Raw genomic sequence first — 24,805 nt, 5'->3', positions numbered from 1 at the left:
ACGTCTCTTTCTCAGACATCCTTGAGATACTTAGGCAGAGGGGGAACTGGACTACCCTTAACCCTTCCGAGGATGAGTCTGTTTTCCTGGACGCGTTTGGTTCCCGACCCTCCACCTCCTGGGTGTCTCCGCCTTTCGATCCACTGATATCTGTGGTGGCTCGGAAGGCGTGGTCAGCCCCAGACACAGTGTAACCAAAATCCCAAAGACCCACAAAATTTATTACTGCACCTCAGGACAAGCAATTTCTGACTAAGGGTGTTCCCGTTGATGCCATGGTGGTAGCAGCGGCCACAAAAAAGGAGTTGGCTGAAACTTCTTCGTCTGTCCATCCCCCTAATAAGGAATCTTTGACGATGGACAGATATGGGAAGCGGATGTTTTCCTCAGCAACCTTCTCCATGAGGTCGCTGAACTACTTGTGCCACTTGGGGATCTCCTTAAAGAGCTAGGAGATACCCTTCAAGATCCATTAGCTGTGGGGGCCCAGGCTAATGTTGCCTCCCAGCTGGTGACTCTTAATTCGGTAGTAAACTCCTCCATGCGACTCATCTCTTATGCAGCCGATGGTGTGAGTAGGGCCACAGGCACAGGTGTGGCCTTGAGGAGGCATGCTTGGATGTGGTTATGTAACTTTGCGGAACCCTTCAGGGCGTCTTTCACCAACACCCCCCTTTGATGGTTCTGCTCTTTTTGGACCACAGGTGAAGGATACCCTTACCAGGTGAGAGCAGGAAGGCAAGACTCTCTCTGCTGTGGGAGTCCGTTTTTCCACTCCTTCAAGACCGTATCCCAAGGGTCAGAAGAGTGGGAAGATGTGGTTCCGGAAACCCCAGGGAGCTGTGCCTGACACATGTGGAGAGTTCCCCTACAGGGGCAGAGGAGGGAACAACAATAGACACCACCCTCGGGGCAGAGGGGTCCGCAAAATCAGCGCCAAAGAGAATCTTTCTCTGACAAGCCCTTCCAGCATCCCTGAGGTGCTGCCCGGCTGTCCACCTTTGGTGGCAGTTGGGGGAAGATTATCGCTGTACCCAAAAGCCTGGCAAAGTATAACACAAGACAAATGGGTACTGTCTATCATATCCGAAGGCTACAAAATCCCCTTCTTTCACACTTCCTACATTCCCAACAAATCCCTTCCAGATGTTCCACCCAATCTAAGGGATCAGGCAGTTCAAGAAATATCAAAACTGCTAAGAAAAAGAGCCATCCAGCCAGTCCCAGCAGACCAGCAAGGATCCGGAACTTACTCAAGGTTCTTTTTGGTACCAAAAAAGACAGGGGACTGGAGACCCATTCTGGATCTCAGCAGACTAAACAGGTCTGTTCAAAGAACGAAGTTCCAGATGGTCACGATACAGTCCATTTTACCCTTTCTGGGTCAGGACAATTGGATGTGCTCCATAGATCTTCAGGACGCATACTACCATATCAAAATGGACAGACGCTCCAGAAGATTCCTCTGCTTCCGGCTGGGAGACAGTCATTATCAGTTCAGAGCTCTGCCCTTTGGTCTCACCTCAGCCCCCAGGGTGTTCACCAAATGTTTGGCAGTAGTTACCGCTCACCTGAGACGGCAAGGATTCCAGGTGTTTCCATATTTAGACGACTGGCTCCTTACTGCTACCACCAGACATCACCTGCTGCGAGCCAGAGACTACACCATCCAAACTTGCTCCAGTCTAGGCATCACAATAAATTTCAAAAAGTCTGCATTGTCGCCTTGTCAATCTATTACCTTTATAGGCGCAAACTTATATACAAAGGACATGTCAGCGAGACTTCCATTAGACAGAGTGCTAGACATTCGTCGACATGTGCAGGTCTTATTAGGATGCAAACAAATTTAGGCCAGATTCATCCTAAAAACCTTGGGTCTCATGGCAGTGGCTATCATACTAGTTCTCCTTGCTCGTTTTCATATGAGGATTCTTCAGTGGATGCTGTTCACCCAATGGTCTTTCCAGCAACTTCCAGTGTCTCACAAGATAATGATCACACAGACATGCAAAAACCAACTTGCGTGGTGGATGGTTTCCCTATCAGTACCCCAGGGCAGACCATTTGCTGTTCCTCCTCCAGTGGCTACGGTGACCACGGATACCTCCCTGATCGGGGGGGGGGGCATTTTCAGGGCAGAACAGTCCAAGGCACCTGGCAGCCTCACGAGTACCAAGCAAGCATGGAAAGTGGATGCTCTATCTTTCAGCTGGAAAAACTTAACAGTATATGCCTTTCCTCCACTGCCTCTTCTCCCCAAGGTACTCCTAAAAGTCAGACAAGAGAAGCCAAAAATGATACTGATTGCCCCAGACTGGCCCCGCCAGCACTGGTACTCAATCCTAAGGAACTTGTCCCAATACCCAGCCTGGACATTACCTCATATTTCTCACTTACTGTCCCAACACAACAATCAGATCCTGCACAGCCAACTCAAGACGTTAAATCTGGCAGCATGGCGGATAATGTAGTCATTCAAAACACACCTCTCTCTAAAGCAGTGATGGATGTTATTTTGGAGGCCAGGAGGCCTAGTACCAGAAAATCTTATGCTGAAAAATGGAAGAGATGCTGTGCTTGGAACTGGGCACAAGAGGTTGACACGTCTGTACCAAATATTCCTTAGATTTTGCAATATTTAACTGAGATGCTGGACAAAGGCCTATCTTTTTCATCAGTTAAGATTCATGCCTCTGCCATTTCTGCTCATTACAATACAGAGCCACCTATTTTTTCTCATTCTTTATTAAGGCAGTACCTCAGAGGAGCCAAAAACATAAGGCCTCCAAGGAGATCTCCAATACCTGCATGGGACCTCATTTACGTCTTGGAAAAACTCACCCTGCCTCCTTTTGAGCCAGCCACTACAGCTGATATAAAGTTTTTATCATGGAAAACAGCTCTGCTCCTAGCAATAACCTCTGCAAGACGAGTCTCAGAGCTACAGGTACTCATGGCTGTGGAACCTTTTATCATTTTCCATCCAGATAGAGTTTCTCTGAGGACAAACCCAACATTTTTGCCTAAGGTAGTGTCCAGTGTGGCCCTTAACCAAACTATTCATTTGCCTAACTTGTACCCAAACCCACAGAATAAGGGGGAGGGACTTCTGCATTCTTTGGACATAGACAGCTGCGCTTCTACTTGGACAGAACCAAAGCTTTCAGAAAGACTGAGCCATTACTAGTGGCATATGCTGCAGGATCACAAGGAAAGGCTATCTCAAAGCAGACTATTTCAAAGTGGATAGGCCACTGCATTTGTTTCTGCTATTCACAACATGGCATATCAGTGCCTAAGGGCATTAGGCCACATTCAACCAGAGCAGCAGCCACTTCAGCAGCCTTCCTCAGAGGAGTACCAACCAAAGACATTTTAGAGGCTGCAACCTGGAGTTCAGTGCACACTTTTACAAAGCACTATCACTTACCACTCTACTCTAAATCCAGGGCAGGCTTTGCCACTGCAGTTCTGCAGGGCCTCATAGCCGCTCCTAATCCTATTTAGCTCCAGCCTCCCAACCTTAGCTTTGGGATTTATCCCAATTGTAATGACTGCAGCAGTGAAACACGAACATAGTACAGTTGTGTACTTACCATAAATGTAGATGTTCGAGTGTATTCACTGTTGCAGTCCAGGTTACCCTCCCACCATCCCCCTTATCTTTGCTGGAACTTATCTGTACTTCTCTATTCTATACAACCTATGTGGTGTATTTGTAGATGAAGGAAAAATTTACCTTGGTGCATGCATGCCTTATTGACATATTTTTAGCCTACCCTTTTGGGGGCACCTGACATCTGGGGCAAGAAAAACTGAAGAAAATGGCGTTGGCTGCATCTTTTATTCCCCTGGCGCACTGACATCAGGAAGGAGGCGGCAGCAACCGACGCCGGACCTAGACTTCGGAATTCAGGCCGACTGCGGGTAGCCTGCCAGCAGGATAACCCAATTGTAATGACTGCAACAGTGAATACACTCGAACATCTACATTTATGGTAAGTACACAACTGTACTTTCTAAGCATAATGTCCCCCTTGTTTGATCATTTCTGATATCACACATGATTCTGGCTCTTACTGAGTCATACAGCTCACAAAATTTGCACATGCTGAGTTCTGTAATTCATTACCACAACTATTAGGATATTCTTTAAGAACTTTGACCATTATTATTTTTTTCCTTGTCTCATGATAACTATAAAATATTGCAGTGTTCACTTTCTCCATCTTGAAACTGAAATGTTATAAACTTTCGGGGATTGTTCAGACACAGCATGTTAAAAATGTGTTCATCGCATCTATCTTTCTTTGTTTCTTGGAGGTTAGGCTGCAGTCTGGAACAGATTACATATTCATATTTCCAGTGAACTAAATGCTCTGATGAAACTGCAGTTGAACCATTTCTCAAATGGAAGACGGAAATTATATTATGTTCTGTAGTCCTATCTTGCCTTCATTCTTACATATGGGGTCGGACCCAATCCTCTGCTCCAACTCGGCCGATTACAAACCTCGAAGTCTCTAAGTTGGCTCATGACAAGGTAGGTATCCCATAATGCACTAGTAATCCCCAGATCTCATTTGCCGCTCTACGAGATCAGAAGTGTTGTCTTTCTTGGCCGTGGCTAAATTGGAATATTTTTTTCTTCCAATATCTATAGTATTCTTTTTTGTCTGTAAAGTTAGTTTAGTATTAATAGCTTAACTGTTGTTAACTTGCGAGTAATTAGTGTGTTTCTGAAGTTTTATTGCAAATTGTTGCTAATTGTTGGCCGTCGCTTCCGCAGGCCTTCCTTAGTGGTATCTCTTTGTTTCTGTGGGGTTGTTATTGTTAATCTTTCTGAGACATAGGTCCGTTTTTTATTTAGGACCTACTGTTGCTTTATCTCTTGCTTGTTTATCCTCTATCTTGCCTACCCCTTTGTTCAGGGCTAGGCCCATTTAAGTTAGAAGACCTAGTCCTCTGTTGCCTTTCTCCCTTGTGTGTTGTTTCTTGAGCAGAGCTAGGCCCGTTTAAGTTAGAGGACCATGTCATCTCTTCTTATTGTCTACGATTATAGTCTGTTGTCGTCGTCGTGGTAGTTATGTCTAAGGAAACTAAAGACCATAAACATTTGGGTTTTAAGAAATGCCTAAAATGTTCACAAAAAATGTCCCTGACTGACAGGCATAGTATTTGTGTTTATTGTTTGGAAACCATACATCTACAGGAGACATGTACTTTTTGCCATTCTTTTAGTTCTCGGGTTCTCCAGGAAAGGAAGAACCAACTGATTTTGAAAGGTCTCCTTAAACCTTCCTTTGAGGAGGATTTAGCTAGTTCTTCCTCTTCTCACTCCAGTTCTCCCTCTTCAAAAAAAGAGAAGGTTAAATCGGTGAAATGACAGTCTCGTACACCGGCTCACAAATCAGGACCTCCACAGAAAGTTGCCAAAGTTGACAAACCTTCTACCTCTTCAGCTCCTCTGCCTTCGTAGTCAGTTGAAGTTATTGATATAGACCTTACAGTTCGGCCCAAGTTTTTCAGGACCTGTAGCTGAATCCATACCTCGGAGCTGGTCAAAAGACTTACTACCGGTATCCCCAACACTTAGATCTCCAATTTTGCGCAGATCGCGATCCCCTGCCTTGTCTTCCAGATCCTATAGGAGTCTCTCTGATGAGGATGTCGAGAGGGTGGTGTGTAGACTTTTGGAGTCGTCTGCGATAGCAGATTTGTTGTTGGCTCCGACCCAATCGGTTCCGGAGCCGTTTAAGGCCATATTACCTGCTTCTGTTCCTCCTTTGAGCCTTGCCGGTCTTTCAGAGCCAGATCTATCAGGGCCTTTTGTTGTAGAACCGTCGGTTCCAGCACCCCAAGTGGCTTTCTCTGAGCTGAGTTCCACTCCGACACCTTCAGTGCCGTCCCTGATGTCTAGAAGTGAAGCTCACCAGTCAGCCTTGATGGGGACGCTTGGACCCGAACTTCTTAGGTTCCAAGCCTACCTCTCAGTGCGTTGGCTCGGCTGAGCTCAGATACAACATCTTTTTCTGAGCCAATCGCTCCGGAGGCAGGGGCTGCTTCCGTTTCTTCGGAACCGGTGGTGTCCTTGGAGCTGGGCGGATCTGCCTTCAAGATGATGACTAGTGTGCTGTCTAGATCTTCAGCTCTACACAAGGGTACCGATGTTCTTTCCCCCTCAAACACCAACCTCTGTCTCAGCACCATCCCTCTCTCATGAGAGCAGAGACCTGCAGCCTCAGGAGCCCCACTTGGGTAGCCCCCAGTCTTCCAAGACCTCCCCAGAATACTCTTCTGAGGAGCCTCCTCGGAAGAAAACTTGCAAGAGGAAGCATGTAGACTCCCCCGATGAGTCCATCACCTCTGACACTGACCTCAAGGAGTCAGAAGGGTCCCCTAGGTCATCCTCTGATGATTTCTCCTTCGTAGATATCCTAGAGATCCTGAAACAGAGAGGCGGCTGGCTCACCATCACCCCTTCTGATGAGGAGTCAGTGTACCTGAAGGGTTTTGGGTCTCAACCTTCAGCCTCTTGGATGTCTGCACCTTTCGATGAGTTGTTAGATTTGGTGAATCGAAAGGTGTGGGAAACTCTTGACACTATGGAGCCAGTCCCTAGAAGGCCGAACAAATTCCTTTCAGCTCCTAAGGAAAAAGAGTTTCTGACCAAAGGTGTGCCTGTAGATGCCATGGTGGTGGTAGCAGCCACAAAGAAGGAACTAGCAGAGAATTCCTCATCTGTCAACCCACCGAACAGAGAGTCTCGAATGATTGACAGATATGGGAAGCCTATTTTTTCTTCAGCGGCTTTTACACTCAGATTGCTGAATTACCTCACCCATTTCACTAGGCTTCAAAGACATCTCTTAAAAGAGCTGGGAGCTGCTCTCCAAGGTACTTCAACTGAAGGAGTCCCTGAAAAGGTTACTGCTCAGTTGTCCACCTTAAATTCTATTGTTAACTCCTCCATGAGGCCGATAACTTATGTAGCAGATGGGGCGAGGAGGGCAGCGGTTTCAGGAGTTTCCCTTAGGAGACACCCCTGGATGCGCTTGTGTAACTTTGCGGAAACCTTCAAATCTACATTTACCAATGCCCCCTTTGACAGTTCCTCTCTGTTTGGACCAAAGGTAAAAGATACACTCATCAGATGCAAGCAGGAAGGGAAGACTCTCTCTGCAGTAGTAGTACGTTTTTCCGTCCCTTCTAGACCATACCCTAAAGGTCGGAGAGGGGGGAAAATGTGGTTCAAGAAATATCAGAGATTTTTCCCAGACGCACAAGGTGATTCCTTCTCTAGAGGCAGAGGAGGAGGAAATAGTGGTAGACGTCACCCTAGAGGCAGGGAGGGTCCGCAAAACCAGGGTGACTATATCAGAGATTTTTCCCAGACGCACAAGGTGATTCCTTCTCTAGAGGCAGAGGAGGAGGAAATAGTGGTAGACGTCACCCTAGAGGCAGGGAGGGTCCGCAAAACCAGGGTGACTGCGATTCTTTTCGTGGATGTCCCTATCAGTGCTCCTGAAGTGAGGCCCGGCTGCACTTCTCTGGAGCTAGTCGAGGGTTGCTTTTCTTTGTACCCAGAAGCCTGGCATGACATCACACAAGACAAGTGGGTACAAAGGATAATTTCCAGAGGATACTCCATACCCTTCTCTTTTCCACCTCATCTAACCAAGAGAATTCCAGATGTTCCACCCAATCACAGGGATCAAGCAAGTATAGAAGTCAAAAAGTTGCTTCAAAAGAGAGTCATCCAAACCGTCCCTACAGACCAGATAGGATTCGGAACTTACTCCAGATTCTTTTTAGTGCCAAAACGAATGGGACTGGAGGCCCATCTTGGATTTCAGCAAGTTAAAGGAATCAGTGAAGAAGTCCAAGTTCTGAATGGTAACACTGCAGTCTATACTCCCTATGTTGGGGAAAGACAATTGGATGTGCTCCATAGACCACCAAGATGCATACTACCACATAAAAATGGACAGAGTATCAAGGAGTCATTTACGCTTAGGCTGGGAGCCAGTCATTACCAATTTCGTGCTCTACCCTTTGGTCTCACCACAGCCCCCAGGGTGTTCTCCAAATGTATGGCAGTAGTGACAGATCACTTGAGACATCTTGGATTCCAAGTGTTTCCGTACCTGGACGACTGGCTCCTGACTGCCACCACCAAGCACCTACTTCTACAAGCCAGGGATTCAACCATCTGAGTCTGTACTCAGCTAGGCATCACTATAAATTGGGAAAAGTCTGTCTTGTCGCCCTCTCAGTGTGTGACTTTTATAGGCACAGAAGTAGACTTTCAGACAGAGTGCAAAATCTAAAACAACAGATACAGAGCCTGCTTCCCCAACACAAGGTCAAAGCGAAGACAGTGCTCAGACTACTGGGAACCATGGCCTCTACTATAACTCTAGTTCCATTAGCCAGACTACATATGAGAATTATACAATGGCTACTCTTTTCCCAGTGGTCTCTTCAGCAACTGCCTCTGTCTCCCATTTTAATAGTGGAATCTTGCAAAAAGGACCTTCATTGGTGGAGCCAGTCTAATCAATTTAACGACAGGGAAGACCATTCATTCCTCGCCAACCCATTGCTACTGTGACCAAGGATGCCTCCCAGATAGGGTTGGGGGTCATTATCTAGGAAGGACAGTCCAAGGCACATGGCAAGAACACGAGGCTCACTTGCATATCAATGTTCTAGAGATGAGAGCAGTGCTACTAGCATTGCAAGCACTTCACATCTTTCTTCCTCTATGGACAATAGCAATCCAATCAGACAATATGTCAGTGGTATGGCATATAAGCAAACAAGGGGGAACCAGATCCTACCCCCTATGTCGAGAGGCTCTATGTATTTGGCAGTGGGTGATATCTTCCTAACACTTTCTAGTTGCAACGCATATCCCAAGGAGAACCAGTGTGATAGCCGACAAGCTCAGCAGGGCAATCTTGATGCCTCACTAGTGGTGTCTGAATCAGAAAGTCGAGGAACAGATTTTCTGCAAATGCGGACAGCCTTGCTGCGATCTGTTTGCCACCCCAATGAACACCAAATGCAACAGCTACATCACCCGTACCCCCCCCCCCCAAGGGAGACACTGAGAGACGCACTTGCCCACAATTGGCCCTCGGGACTTCTTTATCCTTTTCCTCCCTTTCCGCTAATATCGAAAGTTATCCAGAAAGCAAAGCCTTTGGGAAGCAGAATGATTCTCATCGCTCCTTACTGGCCTCGTCAGATTTGGTCCCTTTTCTCGGACCTCACCTTCTGGATAATCCATGGACTCTGGACCCAGTACCAAACCTTCTGACACATATGTCAGGCACGTTCCATCCCTGTCTCTACACCCTCAACTTGACAGCATGGCTGCTCCACTTCCATCCCTAGTCAGGCTTCATGATTTCTCCCCTGCGGTTACACATATTCTAACGTCATCCCATAAACCTTCTACAAGAAAATTTTACGCTAGCAAATGGAAAAGATTTTCTGTTTCGGCACAAGCTTGGAACATAGATCCATACACAGCCTCCATTCCCTTAGTATTAGAATTTTTCACCAAACGGTTTCATCAGGGATCAGCTGCTGCTACAATCAAAGTTCAATTAGCAGCTGTCTCCAATTTTCATTTGGGGCAACATGAATCTAATCTTATGATTCACAGATTGTGTAAATCATTTTTAAAAGTCACTACCTTACTAAGACCTCCTTTTCAAGAACCTATATCTCCCTGGGATTTAAATTTTGTTCTTTCAAAATTTCCTCACCGCCTTTTGAACCTTCACATACATGTGATTTAAAGTTCCTTTCATGGAAGACCATTTTTCTGGCAGCCATTACGTCTGCCAGAAGAGTGTCAGAGCTGCAAGCACTCTGAGTCAAACCTCCTTACTTGATATTCCATAATGACAGTTTCCCTTTGCACTAACCCTTCCCTTGTCCCCAAGATTTGTTCACAATCAAATCTTAATCAAACTATTGAACTGCCAGTCTTTTTTCCAAATCGTACAAACAAAGCGGAATATAAGTTTCATCAACTTGATGTACACAGACAGTTAAGGTTTTATCTACATAGAACCAAAGAGTTTAGGAGATCAGACCAATTATTTATATCTTTTTCGGAGACGAGAAAAGGAAAATGCCAGTCTCCAAGTTAACGTTATCTAACTGGATTTCAAATTGCATATCTTTTATTTACTCTTCTAATGGCAAAGAACTCCCATTTAAAATTAAAGCTCATTCCACCAGATCTATATCCACATCTGTGCCACTTTTCAAGCCAAAATTCCAATGGACAGTATATGTGCAGCAGCAACTTGGGCTACCCCTCATACCTGTATTACTCATTACAAATTGGACTTGGCCTCCAGGGGTAGAGCCTTCTTTGGTTCCACAGTTCTTAGGAGTATATTCCCATAAGCCACCCAAGAAAAAGGTACTAGGGACGCTGTCCCATATGTAAGAATGAAGGCGAGATAGGACTACAGAACATAAAGAAGTTATGTGCTCACCATAACATTCCATGTTTGTAGTCCACCTGGCCCTTCATTCTTACGAACCCACCCACCTACCCCCGTCCATGTATCCTTGGAGGATCTGGAGACAAGATAATGTCTGTCTTCCTTAGAGTTGGAGACCTTTCATCTTTTGTTTTTCCTTGTGGAAATATTTTTATGTCACTATTATAGACAGCAGCAAACAAGATCTGGGGATTGTTACTAGTGCATTATGGGATACCTACCTTGCCACGAGCCAACTTAGAGACTTCAAACTTTGTAATCGGCTGAGTCGGAGCAGAAGATTGGCTCCGAGACCATATCTAAGAATGAAGGGCGAGATGGACTGCAAACATGGAATGTTATGGTGAGTACTTAACTTCTTTTTCTTTATTCTGCTGACACAGTGGTCATCACTTGTATGTGGAAAACTTCATTTTCTTCACTTCTGATACGCTGTAGCATGCAATATGTCAGGATGGGTGTAAGAACTAAGAAAAGACCTCTGGGCATTCAACTTCATTATCATGTGCCAGGAAACCAGATTGTGTGATGCACATGTTAAGGAAAAAACTTCTTAAGGTTGTACACCATATATTATGCAGTTCTTCTGGCAGTGATGGTGTGGTAAGGCTGTGATCTAGAAATTGAGTGGTTGAGCATCCCAAGGGCTGTTTTTTTTCTGACTAGGGAGGGTGGCAAGCTCTGAACTTCCTGGACTGGCTAGTGTGTCCAGTGGCTAGTTAGGATGTAGTTCTTTAAGACTTCATTGTTGTCCAGCCTCCCTTGTTAAATGGGTTTTTGGAGGACGGGATGGTGATGTTTCCATCCTTCTTTGTTCTGAGGGGGCTTCCTTGTTTTAGCTGCAGACCTCTGATCAGTGATGGGGATAGTAAGGAAGCCTGGCCCTTTCTTCTTGGGGTATGTGTTTTTATCTTGGAAGGGAGTTTTCCTTCCTCTTGGTGGTGTGAAGTGGTGATGGACCTATGGTTCATCTCTTTGACTCCACATTTCAAAGCTTTTATTTTGCTTTTCCTTGTAACAGTTGTTTTAGGGTGTTGCACTGTTGATCAGGACTGTGGTCTGGTGTGCTGTCTTTGGATGTGGTTGCCTTCATTATTTGCCAGCCTGCTGAGAGAATTCACTCATGGTCTATGACCAATGCTGTCCTGTTTCTTTGATAAATTTCTTGGCTGCAAACTCCAAAAACAGGCAGTAGGTTATGGAAAATGAAGAAAAATGTTTGGGAAATTGCAGAACATGCCAAATATATCATGGCAGAAAGTGAGCACTTTCATCTCTGTAATTTGAAACAGATGTCGCCAGGCACAATTCTTACTTCCACTTAAGACACGCACATGCGCGCGCATAAGCACATATAAAAATACTGTAAGTACGCATTCAGAATTTATTTCTTAATTGCCTTTTCTTTAAGAAGTTTGAGTTAAATTTTAGCATTAATTTTAAAACATTATAAAGAAAAGACCACTAAGAAGTCTTTAGAGGTGTCATGTTTTGAATACATGTATTCATTTTTTTATTACTACTTATTTTCAGTGGTGTTTCTTAGTCATATAGTTTCTTGTTTTATTTTGTAAGAACTTAGTCTGATAAAGTCTTAGTGTTTTGAATTGAAGAAATGAAAACACTTACTCTTTATTGCAGTAAATTTGTTGCGTTCAGCAATTTCCCAAATATTTTTTAATTTTCTACAGTTTACACAATCTGTTTTCGGTGTTTGGGTTTCAGTGTTTTTCAGGCTTGAAGTGCAGTTGCTGCCCTGTGGGCGAGTACTATACTTTTTGGTTGGAAGTCTTGATTTGAGTTTATCTGTGGACGTACAAGTGGCCACCCTTCATGTTGGTCCTGGCAGTGTTCTCCATTCATTTCCTCCGCTGTCATTTAACTACCTAATATTTTGTTTAACCGTAGAATACATCAGGGAAGGTTCTCGATGTCAGATGTAACAATTTTGGCATTCTTTTGCTTTTTAATTAGTCACAGATAGATGTCTGACCACCTGGAGTAGCTTCAGAGCTTTGTGTATCCACAGTGCCAAATATAGTAGCTGCAGAGCCTTGTGTGTCCCCAGTGCCAAATATGTCAGCATTAGCAGGAAGCATAGTTGAAAAATGAGGGGTATGTGTGAAAAGCCCACCTTGCAGCAAAAAAAAAAAAAAATATATATATATATATATATATATATATATATATATATATATATATATACCTTCACAGTTGCAGTGGGTTGTCCTAAAAATGTCATGAATGCTTAGGTCTGTAACAAAGACCAGTATTGGTGGCAGTTGTACAGTGCATCTTTCCTCAGTGGAATGCTTGCTATCAGCTAGGCCACCTAGTCATCCTTATTTTAGTCCGTATTCATCACAGTACTAATACCTCAGCATGCATTTCCTTCCACTACTGTAGGTAATATACATTTGTGTGTTTGTAATACAGTGTCTTCAGCATGTAATGCAATGTCTTCAGCACTGTGCTTTTGGATATTCATGTTAGATCAGTTGAATTATAGCAATTGTGTGTTTTCTTCCCTTATTGTAGATTCATTGTTCAGTTTGCATACACATCCTGCATTTTCCTCTGCCCCATTCTTTGAATCATCTGTCAAAATGATTCATGCAGTTCATTAGGTTTGCCTAGTTAGCCTGCTGCAAAATATGTAAATTGTTTTGGATCCCAATGACAGTAGAGCAAATGAAGTTGCTTTGAGTTTTCTAATGTAGTGTAGTATTTATAGATGTTACATAGTGTTCACACAATTTAGTAAAGTTTTTTTAATTCTTTTAAATTTTAATTGACAATTTTTAACATTAAAAAGTTTCACAATGTGATATAATGTTGTTGAATGTTTGACATTTAATCATAATACTTATAACACTGACACAAAGAAATGGTGTATTTAAACCAGTAAAAGGTTAATTCTAAGCGGAACTGTAATCATGTGACTTCAACATCACATTTAGAGTACCGCACGTACCGTGTGTTAGTATCTGAAGAAGCCTGTTTATTTGTGCAGACGAAAAGCACGTAATACTACACCGGCTCTGTTGTTTCATTTACTTGCTGTGGTTAGCAGGGGTCGTGCTGCATTGTCGTGTTTGCTGTTTATGCATTAAACGTCATTTTGGTTTCACATTGGTGCTGCTCCTGTGGTGTTCTTTGCTTAATCATACCTCTCAACTGTACAGATTTTCGCAGAATTTCCAGATTTTTTGCCTCATATTTTTGGTCTGTTTCTTATAAATTTGGGGTTTTCTGACAAAAGATTGGCACATCATTGATGAGTAAAGTCAGAAAAATGTCAGACATTTGAGTTTCAGACTTCATACCCTTCAGAAAATCCATGCTAATGCAAAACCTGTTATTCTATCAACTTTCTACATTTGTAAGAGCAATATTTAAAAAGTCACCCTATTTTGGGCCTTTGACCCCCCCCCCCCCCATTATTTATGGTTCTGTCCAGATTTCATGCTCTTAAGAGGTTGAGAGGTATGCTTCAGCCATTCACCTAAACCTTAAGTGTAGAGCATATTTATGTAAGCTTTGGTCCTCATGTGTTTAACCTCATTTGGTTGTTGTTGGTGATTTAATTTGAATATAACTTCAGTTGTCAATGAATCTGCTAAAGTCCACTTGTGTTGCCTTTACCAATATTTGCTTGCTGTTGTGATTGATGTAGTCTTAACTGTGCAAATGAATAAGAATACTCAGAAGTATGATAATTGCATACTGGAAGTAATGAATCTTGCTAACACATTTTTATCTCCTCAACAAAAGGTGCTGAAGTACTGACAGCGGAATTTATATCTCCCATGCAAATACTGGATGTACAAATCAAGCCTACAGATGTTGAAACTGAAGTAGAGGAAGCAGAACCTGTGCCTAAAAGAAGAAGAAGTAGGAAAGCTACGGCTGAAACAGGGAGCATTATTTCTGGACTTAGGAAAAGAATTAGTTTGAGGAAGCCACCAGCAAAGAAAAGTATGGGAGAAACAGAGGGTGGAACAACAGTTCAACAGAAATCATTAAGAAACAAAAGTAAAGAAAGTGCAACCAAGAAAAGAAGAAGCAGAGGTTAGTGTAGAATTTGTCACTGCTTGCTGAACTGTAGTTTGTTTTTCTTACAGTACTGGGCATGCCCCACTTGAGAAGAGATGATGTGGCACTAAATGGTAAGATTCAGAGACGGTGGTGCACACTGCATACTTAAACATGCTGTTGGAATGCTTTGACAACAAAGTAGATGTATAATTGAACAGATAACGAAGGGGCTGTAAACTGCACCCACAAAGCTGCAGTTTCGTGGGTAAAGAGGATCCAGCACATGATGTTCTTCGTGTTTCACTCTTGCAGTCATCACACTTGGGTTATCTGCCTGCAGGTAGCCCTCAGTCGGCATGAATACCAGAGTCTTGGGACTTCTGCGTCGGATGCTGTCACCGCTTCCATGATGTCAGATCGTTAGGGGTATAAAACATGCAGCCAATGCCATTGCATCAGTCTTTCTTACCGAGAAGGAGCCCGAAGCAGAAGCAGTTCACAAGTGCCGGTCGGCCGCTACCTGAAATTTTCGTTTTTCGAGTTTCAAACCTGAAGTCTTCTAAAGCTAAGTACATCATTGGGGATCCTTTTTTCTTGCTCTAACCCGATGTCAGAAAAAGTTAACAATTGTCTTGCCTGTGGAAAGCAAATACCTCACAGAGATTTTCATTCTTACTGCGTCACCTGTTTAGGCCCAGACCACAGCGTCCCTCGCTGACGGTTTTGTGCCTTGTTTAATGCCTAAACTATTCGTTGTTGGGCTATCTTTGCCGCCAAATTCTTTTGCTCTTGTTCTCTGTATTCCGAAATGGCTTCGATAAACCATCCGACTACCGATCTTCCAAAAAACGTAAAGATAAAGACAGAGGGGTATAAAACATGCAACCGATGCCATTACATCAGTCTTTCTTGCTGAGAAGGAGCCCGAAGCAGAAGCAGTTCACAAGTGCCGGTCGGCCGCTACCTGAAATTTTCGTTTTTCGAGTTTCAAACCTGAAGTCTTCTAAAGCTAAGTACCTCGTTGGGGATACTTTTTTCTTGCTCTAACCCGATGTCAGAAAAAGTTAACAATTGTCTTGCCTGTGGAAAGCAAATACCTCAGAGATTTTCATTCTTACTGCGTCACCTGTTTAGGCCCAGACCACAGCGTCCCTTGTTGACGGTTTTGTGCCTTGTTTAATGCCTAAACTATTCGTTGTTGGGCTATCTTTGCCGCCAAATTCTTTTGCTGTCGTTCTCCGTATTCCGAAATGGCTTCGATAAACCATCCGACTACCGATCTTCCGAAAAACGTAAAGATAAAGACAGAGACAGACCGCATAGGTCCAAAACTGCCGACGATGCTTCTGTTAAGCTAGTCGCCAGTCTGCCAGTACTCAGTGAGGCATCTTTGTGCAGCCCCTGATGCTTGCTTCTACAGATTCACAGGCCTCTGCTGAGACCCATTCGGAGTCCGGTATGCCACGAGGTGCGTCTTTGACTATGGAACCATTGGATGTCTCTACCTTAGATGGGTCCGGAGCCGCTGTGCAGGCACCGGCTTCTGAGAGTGTATTCCGACCTACCGATGTTTGTATTAAACCAACAACTTCGTTTTTAGCTAAAACCACCAAGTTTCTCAGGCCCAGAGTTTGCACTACACCTAGAAAACTGACGACTAAAGCACATGCTCAAGCTCCCATGCCACAAAAACAAATGCTTAGAATGGCTGAAGACCTTATTATTCTAATTAGGGGAAGCCAGCCTTCTCCTGCTAAAATACAAAGAACTGAGTTTCATTCTGATTCTATAGACCAGGAGTCCGATGACTCTGACCCTTCTCATTACCGAGACATACCCTTATCAACCTATGAGGATTCAGATGCAGAGGAATCCATTCCTTCTGCCTCCCCTCCAGAGGATTTTTCTTGTGGTGAATTTTCTTGTGGTGAAACCTTGCATACTTTAAGAGAGCATTTGTGCTGGGAATGCCAAGACTATCCTCAGTCCAAAAAGAGACTCAGAGAATTTTTAGAGTTGCCTCAGCACAGGCCTCTAGCTGTACCCCCTGTCCTGGATTTTGTAGATGATCTCTTCATGGAATCCAGTCTTACTCCAGACACTTTACCACTGGCCACTAGAAAACCTGACCGGTACTAGAGAGTACCTGATTCTCACAAATTTCTCTTTAAGAATCCTACTGCGGATCCAGGGACAATTTCCCAGGGACCTAAAGGAATTAAGGCTACTGCAGCCAAAAACCATACCCCTTCAGACAGGGATTCCAGAGCTTTAGACAGATGGGGTAAGAAGGTATATACCTCTGCACCTCTTACCATCATGGCATTGAATTGCCAGTTTCACATGTTGAAATACCAGCAACATATTATGGAACTAATTAAACAAAAAATGGTGTTACTTCCAGATTTGCAGAAAATAAAGATTTGCAAGAGTTAATGCATTCTGCAAACCAAGTTAGTAAGCATACATTGCAGTGTGGTTTTGATGCCCTAGAAGCATCTTGCAGGGCTGCAGTCACTGGGTCTGTACTGAGAAGGCATGCTTGGCTGAAGGAACAAATCTTGCCTTATCATGTCAAAGCAAAATTGATGCTCCTTTAAATCAGGACCGTTTGTTTGTTACCAAAGCAGAAGAAATTCTTAAAAAGTTGGAGGAAAAAGCTAAATCTATGCAAACTGTCAAAGAATTCTTACAGGTGCAGCCACCTAGATTCAGTAGGCATTGACCTAAAAACTGGTCCTTTCCAGCCCCTTCCAGGCCTTCTCAGTCCAAACCCAAGGGAAACAGACCACGAAGACTACAGTCTCTGGATATGCAGAGATCTAAACAATGGAGTGCTCCCACCTCAAAAACAGGGAGTGGTAAGCCACCCCCTTATGGAAAAAAATTCACAATGACTTCTCAGTTCTCCTTCCCAGCCCTGCCCAATTACTTGTGCCCCTAGGAGGAAAATTTGCCCTTCATGCAAAAAACTGGATGTCCATTGCTCAGGACTGATGGGTTCTAAACCATTGTATCCCAAGGATACAGATTCTACTTCCATTCACTGCCATCACCAAGCGGGTTTCTAGACCTTCCTCCAAACCAGTGGGCAGAGGCTCAAAAGCAAGTACTTTCCCTTCTCAATATCAGGGCTATTCAGCCTATTCCAGTAGAACAAAAAGGGGACAGTGTTTCTACTCCAGACTGTTCATGATGCCCAGAAAAGAGGGCTCTTGGCACCCAATCCTGGATCTATTAATTTTCAACACCTTTCTGGTGGCCCCAAAATTCAGAATGCTTACCCTGCAACAGCTTCTCCCTATGCTAGCCAAGAATGCCTGGTTAGTCACCCTAGACTTAAAAGAAGCTTATCTGCACATCCCCATAAGGGAGTCTTGCAGGAAATATCTACGTTTCAGGGCAGGCTCTTTGGCTTATCTACTGCGCCCGGAGTATTCACAAAGTGCCTGGCTCCAGCCATTGCATACTGCAGGCAGAGAAATATTCAAATTTTCCCATACTTGGATGATTGCCTGATTCAGGCGGACAGTCAGGAATTGCTATTTCAGCACCTGGCATTTGTAAAAAGGCTCCTAACTTCATTGGGGTACATCATCAACGAAAAGGAATCACAACTGGTGCCCAGTCAAAAAATTGTATTCCTGGGAGCAAGCTTGAACACACCTTCCCAGATGGCATGCCTCACTCCAGAAAAGTAGGTCTATTTGACCAACTACTTCAAACAAATGGCCACCAAAACCCAGCTATCTGCAGGGAAAATACTACAAGCCCTAGGGTTCATGGCTTCATGCATTCTACTAATTCCATATGCAAGACTGCATATGAGGAAACTTCAGTGGCGCTTAAAACGTCTTTGGTGTCAACATTCTCAGTACCTGGAAACGGTGATTCCTATCATACCTTGTCTAAGGGCAGAGTTCCTTTGGTGGGCAGAAGCATGCAACCACAACAAGGGACTGCCTTTCACTCAACCCCTCACCGCCCAAACCCCGACAACAGACACATCAGACTATGCATGGGGGGCTCACATGGCAGGCAAATGCATTCAAGGCAAGTGGAGCCCAGGACAAATTCTCATGCATATCAATCAAAAAGAGATGCTAGCTGTAACTGACAGCCTTCAAATACCTAATCCTTCCAGGACAGCTACTGATAAAGGCAGACAACACTACGGTTATGTGGTACATAAACAAGCAGGGCAGAACCCATTCTTACACACTCTGCAAGCTAGCCATGGCCCTGTGGAACACGGCCTTGAGCAACCAAGTGCACCTACAAGCTCATTTTCTGCCAGGCAAACAAAATTCACTGGCAGACTTGAGCAGAAATCTACTGGACCCACATGAGTGCAAATTGGAGCCCAACTCCTTCAAACTTCTAATCCAGAGGGGGGGGACACCGGAGGTGGACCTCTTTGCCTCTCCCGAGAACCACCAGTTGAGCAAATGCTGCACCAGGAACCCTCACAGCAGGGCCTGGAAGATGGATGCCCTGTCCTTTACATGGGAAAACTTCTCAATTTATGCCCTTCCCCCTCTGCCCCTTTTCTCACAAGTACTACTCAAGATCAAACAGGACAGGCCAAGGGCAATTCTTATTGCCCCAGACTGGCCACACCAGCACTGGTACCCACTCCTGTGCAGTATGACAGTGCCACCCTGGCACATACATCAGACACCTTTCTCTGTTGTCTCAGCAGGAGGGACAGATTTTGCATCCACAATTGCAAACCCTAAACCTTGCAGCCTGGCTTATCCCCAGAGTACACCACCAGCAGCCTAAGCAAACAGGTGCTGGACATCATTCTTGAGGCCAGAAGGCCTAGCACTAGGAAATCATATGCTGAAAAGTGGAAAATATATTGTTCTTGGAATTAGTCTCAAGGAAAGGACACAGCAGTGCCCTCCTTACCTCAAATCCTTGATTACCTAACAGAGCTGCTCCACAGAGGCCTATCCTTCTCCATTAAGATTCATGCCTCTGCCATCTGAGCTCATTATAATACTGAGCCACGTCTTTTTTCTCACCCTCTAATCAAACAGTTCCTGAGAGGGGCTAACAATTTAAGTTCCCCTAGAAGAGCTCTCACCCCTGCCTTGGACCTTAATTTGTACTGAAAAAGCTCACACTTCCCCCTTTTGAACCTGCTGCTTCAGCAGAGTTAAAATTCCTCTCTTGGAAAACAGCCTTGCTTCTAGCCATAACTTCAACAAGAAGAGTGTCTGAGTTACAGGCACTAAAGGCTGTGGAGCCCTTCATTTTCCATGCTGACAAGGGTTTCCCTCAGGACTTAACCCATCCTTTATGCCTAAGGTGGTGTCCAGTGTGGCTCTAAACCAATCCATCAATTTGCCAACCTTCTTCCCTAATCCTCAGAATAAAGGGGAAAGAATCCTGCATTCTTTGGACGTGCACAGACAGCTCAGGTTCTACCTTGACAGGACTAAACCTTTCAGAAAATCTGACCAGCTGCTAGTCAGCTTTGCTACAAAGCCATTTCAAAGCAAACCATTTCCAAATGGATAGCACACTGCATCCATTTCTGTTACAATCACCATGGAAAACCTACCCCACAGGGGATCAAAACACACTCCACTAGGGCTACTTCCACCTCTACAGCATTTCTCAGGGGAGCCCCTACGAGTTACATTCTGGAAGCTGCAACCTGGAGTTCTGTACACACCTTCACCAAGCATTACCACTTAACTATTTTTCCTAAATCCAAAGCTGGATTTGCTACAGCAGTCTTACAAGGCCTGCTAGCCAGCCCTAACATTTCTTGACTGCCTCCACCCTTCCTCAGCTTTGGGAATCAACCCAAGTGTGATGACTGCAACAGTAAGTACACTTGAACATCTACATTTATGGTAAGTGTACACAACTGAACTTTAGACAACCCCTACTGCTGCCCTGCAGTGTCAAACTATACAATCTCCTGGAGGGGGGGACTAGAACCTGGTCTTCCTGCAGCAAAGGAGAGTGTGCTACCTGTTGAGCCTGGGAATCAGCTTATAAAATAAAAGAAGTGATGGAAAAAAATCAGCATAGTCAGAAATTCTACTGTGATTGAAACTGCAGACAACTACCAGAATTTCAGGTTGGAGACAAAGCAGGAATCCAAAAGCCATCAGAAGTTGTGAGGCCTGTAACTGTAGATGACCTTCAAGGATGCATCTGCAGTCCTTACAAATGGGTTGTCCTGTCGTCAGGCAGCCCTTCGGTCGGCCGGATTCCAAAGTCTGGGTCTGGCCTCGGCTGGTGTCGCACTTCACCCGACGTCATAGCTGCAGTTATTCGGGTATAAAGGCATCAGCCAACGCCATTTTCCTCAGTCTTTCTTGCCGCGTGGCGCCCGAAGCAGAAGCTGTTCGCAAGTGCCGGTCGATCAGAACCAGAGATTACTACTACCGAATACTACTACTACGAAGACTTCTAAAAAGCTAAGTACCCCGTTGGGGACTCTTTCTTGCCTCAGCCGATGTCAGAAAAAGTGAATAACTGTTTAACTTGTGGGAAACAAATACCTCATAAAGATTTCCACTCTTACTGCTTACCCTGTTTAGGCCCAGACCACGACATAGCAGCTTGTGTAGCCTGTGCTTCTTTTAACCGGCGGACGCTTAGACGTCGGTCTGAATTTGCTGAGGAGTTTTTCGGCTCCGATTTTGCTTATATTATGCCGTCGGATCCTCCGACTACGCAAATGTCTAAAAAGCGCAAGGAAAAGGACCGACACGCGCGGTCCGTGGCTTCGGCCGAAACCGCGGTTAAGCCAACCGCGAGTGTCTCGGTTTCGGCTGAAACCGAGCAAGCGGTTCTTCCTTCAGCCGAAAACTTACCTTCTACCGAGGCCTCTTCCAACCTTGTGGAATCGGCTTCAGAAAACCCACCTGCTGTTGCAGTTTCTCAGGAATTATCTGACACTATTCCCTTGGATATTTCAACCCCTGCACATGGAGCTGCTAGGCCACCTGCAGCCATGTCCATTAAGGCCTTTGCCAGGGCTAAAGCAGCTAAAGCCACTAAGACTGTGCCTGCTAAGACCCCCTCTCACAGGCCTAGCTCTAGTTCTCAAATGCTTAGTTTAGCAGAGGATCTCATTTCTTTAATCCGGGGATCCCAACCTCAACCAGACAGGGCCTCTCAGCCACCTCCAGAGAAGAGGCCTAGAGCAGAGCCCCCTCAGCCACTTTCTACAGATGATTCCTCTGATGATTCAGATGATTCGGACCCTCCAGAGGCTCCTTTCTCCCCTTATGAAGACTTTGATGCTGAAGAGTCCATCCCTTCTGCCTCTCCGCCTGAGGAATTTTCCTTTGGGGAAACCTTGCATGCTATGAGGGAACAATTTCAGTGGCAGGGCCAGGATTTTTCAGACTCCAGAAAAAGGCTTAGAACCTTTCTGCATTTACCACAACATAGGCCTTTAGCCATACCTCCAGTTCTTTCTGTTGTAGATGATGCATTTAATGATGCTTGTACTGCTCCTGATTCTCTACCTCCGGCCCTTGCTAAGCCTGATAGATACTACAGGGTCCCGGACACGCATTACCATTTGTATAAGGCTCCTTTTGCAGATCCCGAGACTATCTCCCAAGGACCTAAGGCTGTAGCAGCTACTTCTGCTAAGAACCCCCTCCCCTCAGAAAGGGAATCCAGATCCTGAGAGAGATGGGGTAAAAAAGTTTACACTTCTGCTACTCTTTCAGCTAGGGCCTTGAACTGTCAATTTCACATGATCCAGTATCAAGAATTTATGCTAGACCAGTTAACCAAAAAACTGTCCTCTGATGAATCATTAGACAAAAAAATCTGTTCAGGAAATGGTACATAACATTCAGCAAGTCAGTAACCATTCCTTAAAATGTGGCTATGATGCACTGGAGGCTTCCTTTAGATCAGCCATGACTGGCACAGTTATCAGAAGGCATGCATGGTTAAAAGAGCAGGCCTTACCAGACCATGTCAAGTCAAAACTATTAGATGCTCCTATGGATAAGCTCAATTTGTTTGGCTCTCCTGCACAACAGGTGCTGAAGAAGATGGAAGAGAAGGCAAAATCTGTCCAAACAGTAAAAGATTTCTTACAGGTCCAACCGACAAGGTTTAGCAGGAATTGGCCCTCCAAGAATTGGTCCTTTCCAGACTCATCCAGAGCTCAGAGAGGCAGGAATAGGCGTTCAAGAGGCAGAAACCAATCCAGGGGTGCCTACAGGGGACGCCAGTGGCAGAGTAACAACCAGCGAAGTACAGCCACAGACACAGCCACCACCACAACTACAGGACAATCACAGTGACTTGGCTCTGGCACCGCCTACCAGGGAGCAACTAGAAGCACCTTTAGGCGGGAAGCTAGCCTTATTTTCAATAAACTGGCATTACATCACAAGAGACAAGTGGATTTTACAGACAATAGACCAAGGCTACAGGTTTCACTTCCATACTCTACCAGGGAAGAGAGGAATGCCAAACCTACCTCCAAATCAAAAGGCAGAAGCTCTAAAACAAATATCCCAATTATTAAAGATGAGAGCTGTGGAAAAGGTACCATCTATGGAGCAAGGAAAGGGATTTTACTCCAAACTCTTCCTGGTACCAGAAAAGAGAGCAAATGGAGACCTATTCTCGACCTGTCCGCTTTAAACACATTCCTCATTGTTCCAAAATTCAAAATGCTGACTCTACAGCAGCTTCTTCCCATGCTGGGCAAGGAGTCTTGGCTGGTAACTCTAGATCTCAAGGAGGCATACCTGCACGTCCCCATACGACCAAATTGCAGAAGATACCTCAGATTTCTTGCAGGATCAGAGCATTATCAATTCTCAGCATTGCCCTTTGGCTTATCTACTGCGCCCAGAGTGTTCACGAAATGCCTGGCATCAGTAATTGCTCATTGCAGGCTTCAGGGAATCCAAATCTACCCCTACCTGGACGACTGCCTGATACAAGCGGACAACAAAAACAAGCTAGCAGAAGACTTACAAAGGGTCATTTACCTGCTACAAGCCCTGGGATATACAGTCAATATAAAAAAGTCAAGGCTGATACCATCCCAAAGAATAACCTTTTTGGGTGCAGAGTTGGACACATCAAAACAAATGGCATTCCTAACAGTAGAAAAACAGGAGCAGCTACCTCTCTACTTCTTGGCATTAACAAAGCAGAACCATCTGACAGCAAGAAAAGTACTGCAAGCCTTGGGCTTCATGGCATCCTGCATAATATCGGTTCCTCATGCCAGACTGCATATGAGAAAACTACAGTGGTACCTAAGGAATTTATGGTCTCAACACAAGCACAGCTTAGAAACCCAGATTCCAATTATTCCATGCCTGAAGCAAGAATTCCTATGGTGGGCTCAGGCTTGTCAATCAAACACAGGATTGCCCTTCCACAGCACTCAACCAAGCCAAACCATCACGACGGATGCCTCAGACCTCGGTTGGGGGGCCCACATGCTGGACAAGTGCATACAAGGCTTATGGACTCAAGACCAGCTGCACCTACACATAAATCTAAAGGAAATGCTGGCAGTAAAACTGGCAATTCAGGCATTCAGACCATTTCTCCGACAAGGTCAATTGATGATAAGGACAGACAACACCACAGTTATGTGGTACATCAACAAACAGGGAGGCACACATTCGTATCCTCTTTGCCGGATGGCACTGGACCTCTGGAATGTGGCCCTGAGCTACAACATTCAGTTAAAAGCAATTTTTGTACCAGGAAAAGAAAACATTCTAGCAGACATATTAAGCAGGACTACCACGGATGCCCACGAATGGATGCTGCATCCGGACATCTTCAAAACCATTACAAGAAAATGGGGGCTCCCAGAAATAGACTTATTTGCATCCCCACGCAATCACCAGCTAAAGAAATTCTGCTCAAGGACATACCACCCACTTGCTTGGAAGGTGGACTCCCTATCTTTCAGTTGGAAAAACCTGACAGCATATGCATTCCCACCACTTCCTTTGATGCACAAGGTGCTATTGAAGATCAAAGAGGACCGTCCAAGGATCATTCTGATAGCTCCAGACTGGCCAAGGCAACATTGGTACCCATTACTGAGGAGCATGTCTCTGGAACAAATATGGCCACTACCCCTGGTTCCCTTGCTGTTAACACAGAACAACTACAACAACCTGCATCCAAACCTGAAAACTCTGCAGCTGACTGCCTGGAACATTGCATAAGATCAATTAACCCAAATTTATCCCAAA

General features: G+C 44.7%; 1 protein-coding gene across 1 annotated transcript in view; it reads left to right on the top strand.

Moving 5' to 3' along the window:
* TASOR2 (transcription activation suppressor family member 2) overlaps positions 1-24,805 on the top strand; it is a 2,454,942-nt gene that overhangs the window by 1,020,425 nt on the left and 1,409,712 nt on the right. Inside the window, exon 15 of the mRNA XM_044088824.1 lies at positions 14,310-14,606. Coding sequence (XP_043944759.1) covers positions 14,310-14,606 — 297 coding nt within the window. The remainder of the gene's footprint in view (positions 1-14,309; positions 14,607-24,805) is intronic.

Source organism: Protopterus annectens, chromosome 11.part0, assembly GCF_019279795.1.
Source record: "Protopterus annectens isolate FY-2018-M chromosome 11.part0, PAN1.0, whole genome shotgun sequence".
In the NCBI taxonomy this organism is placed as follows: Eukaryota; Metazoa; Chordata; order Ceratodontiformes; family Protopteridae; genus Protopterus; species Protopterus annectens.
Note: the sequence above shows the minus strand (reverse complement) of the source record. Positions and strands in the feature narration are given on the sequence as shown.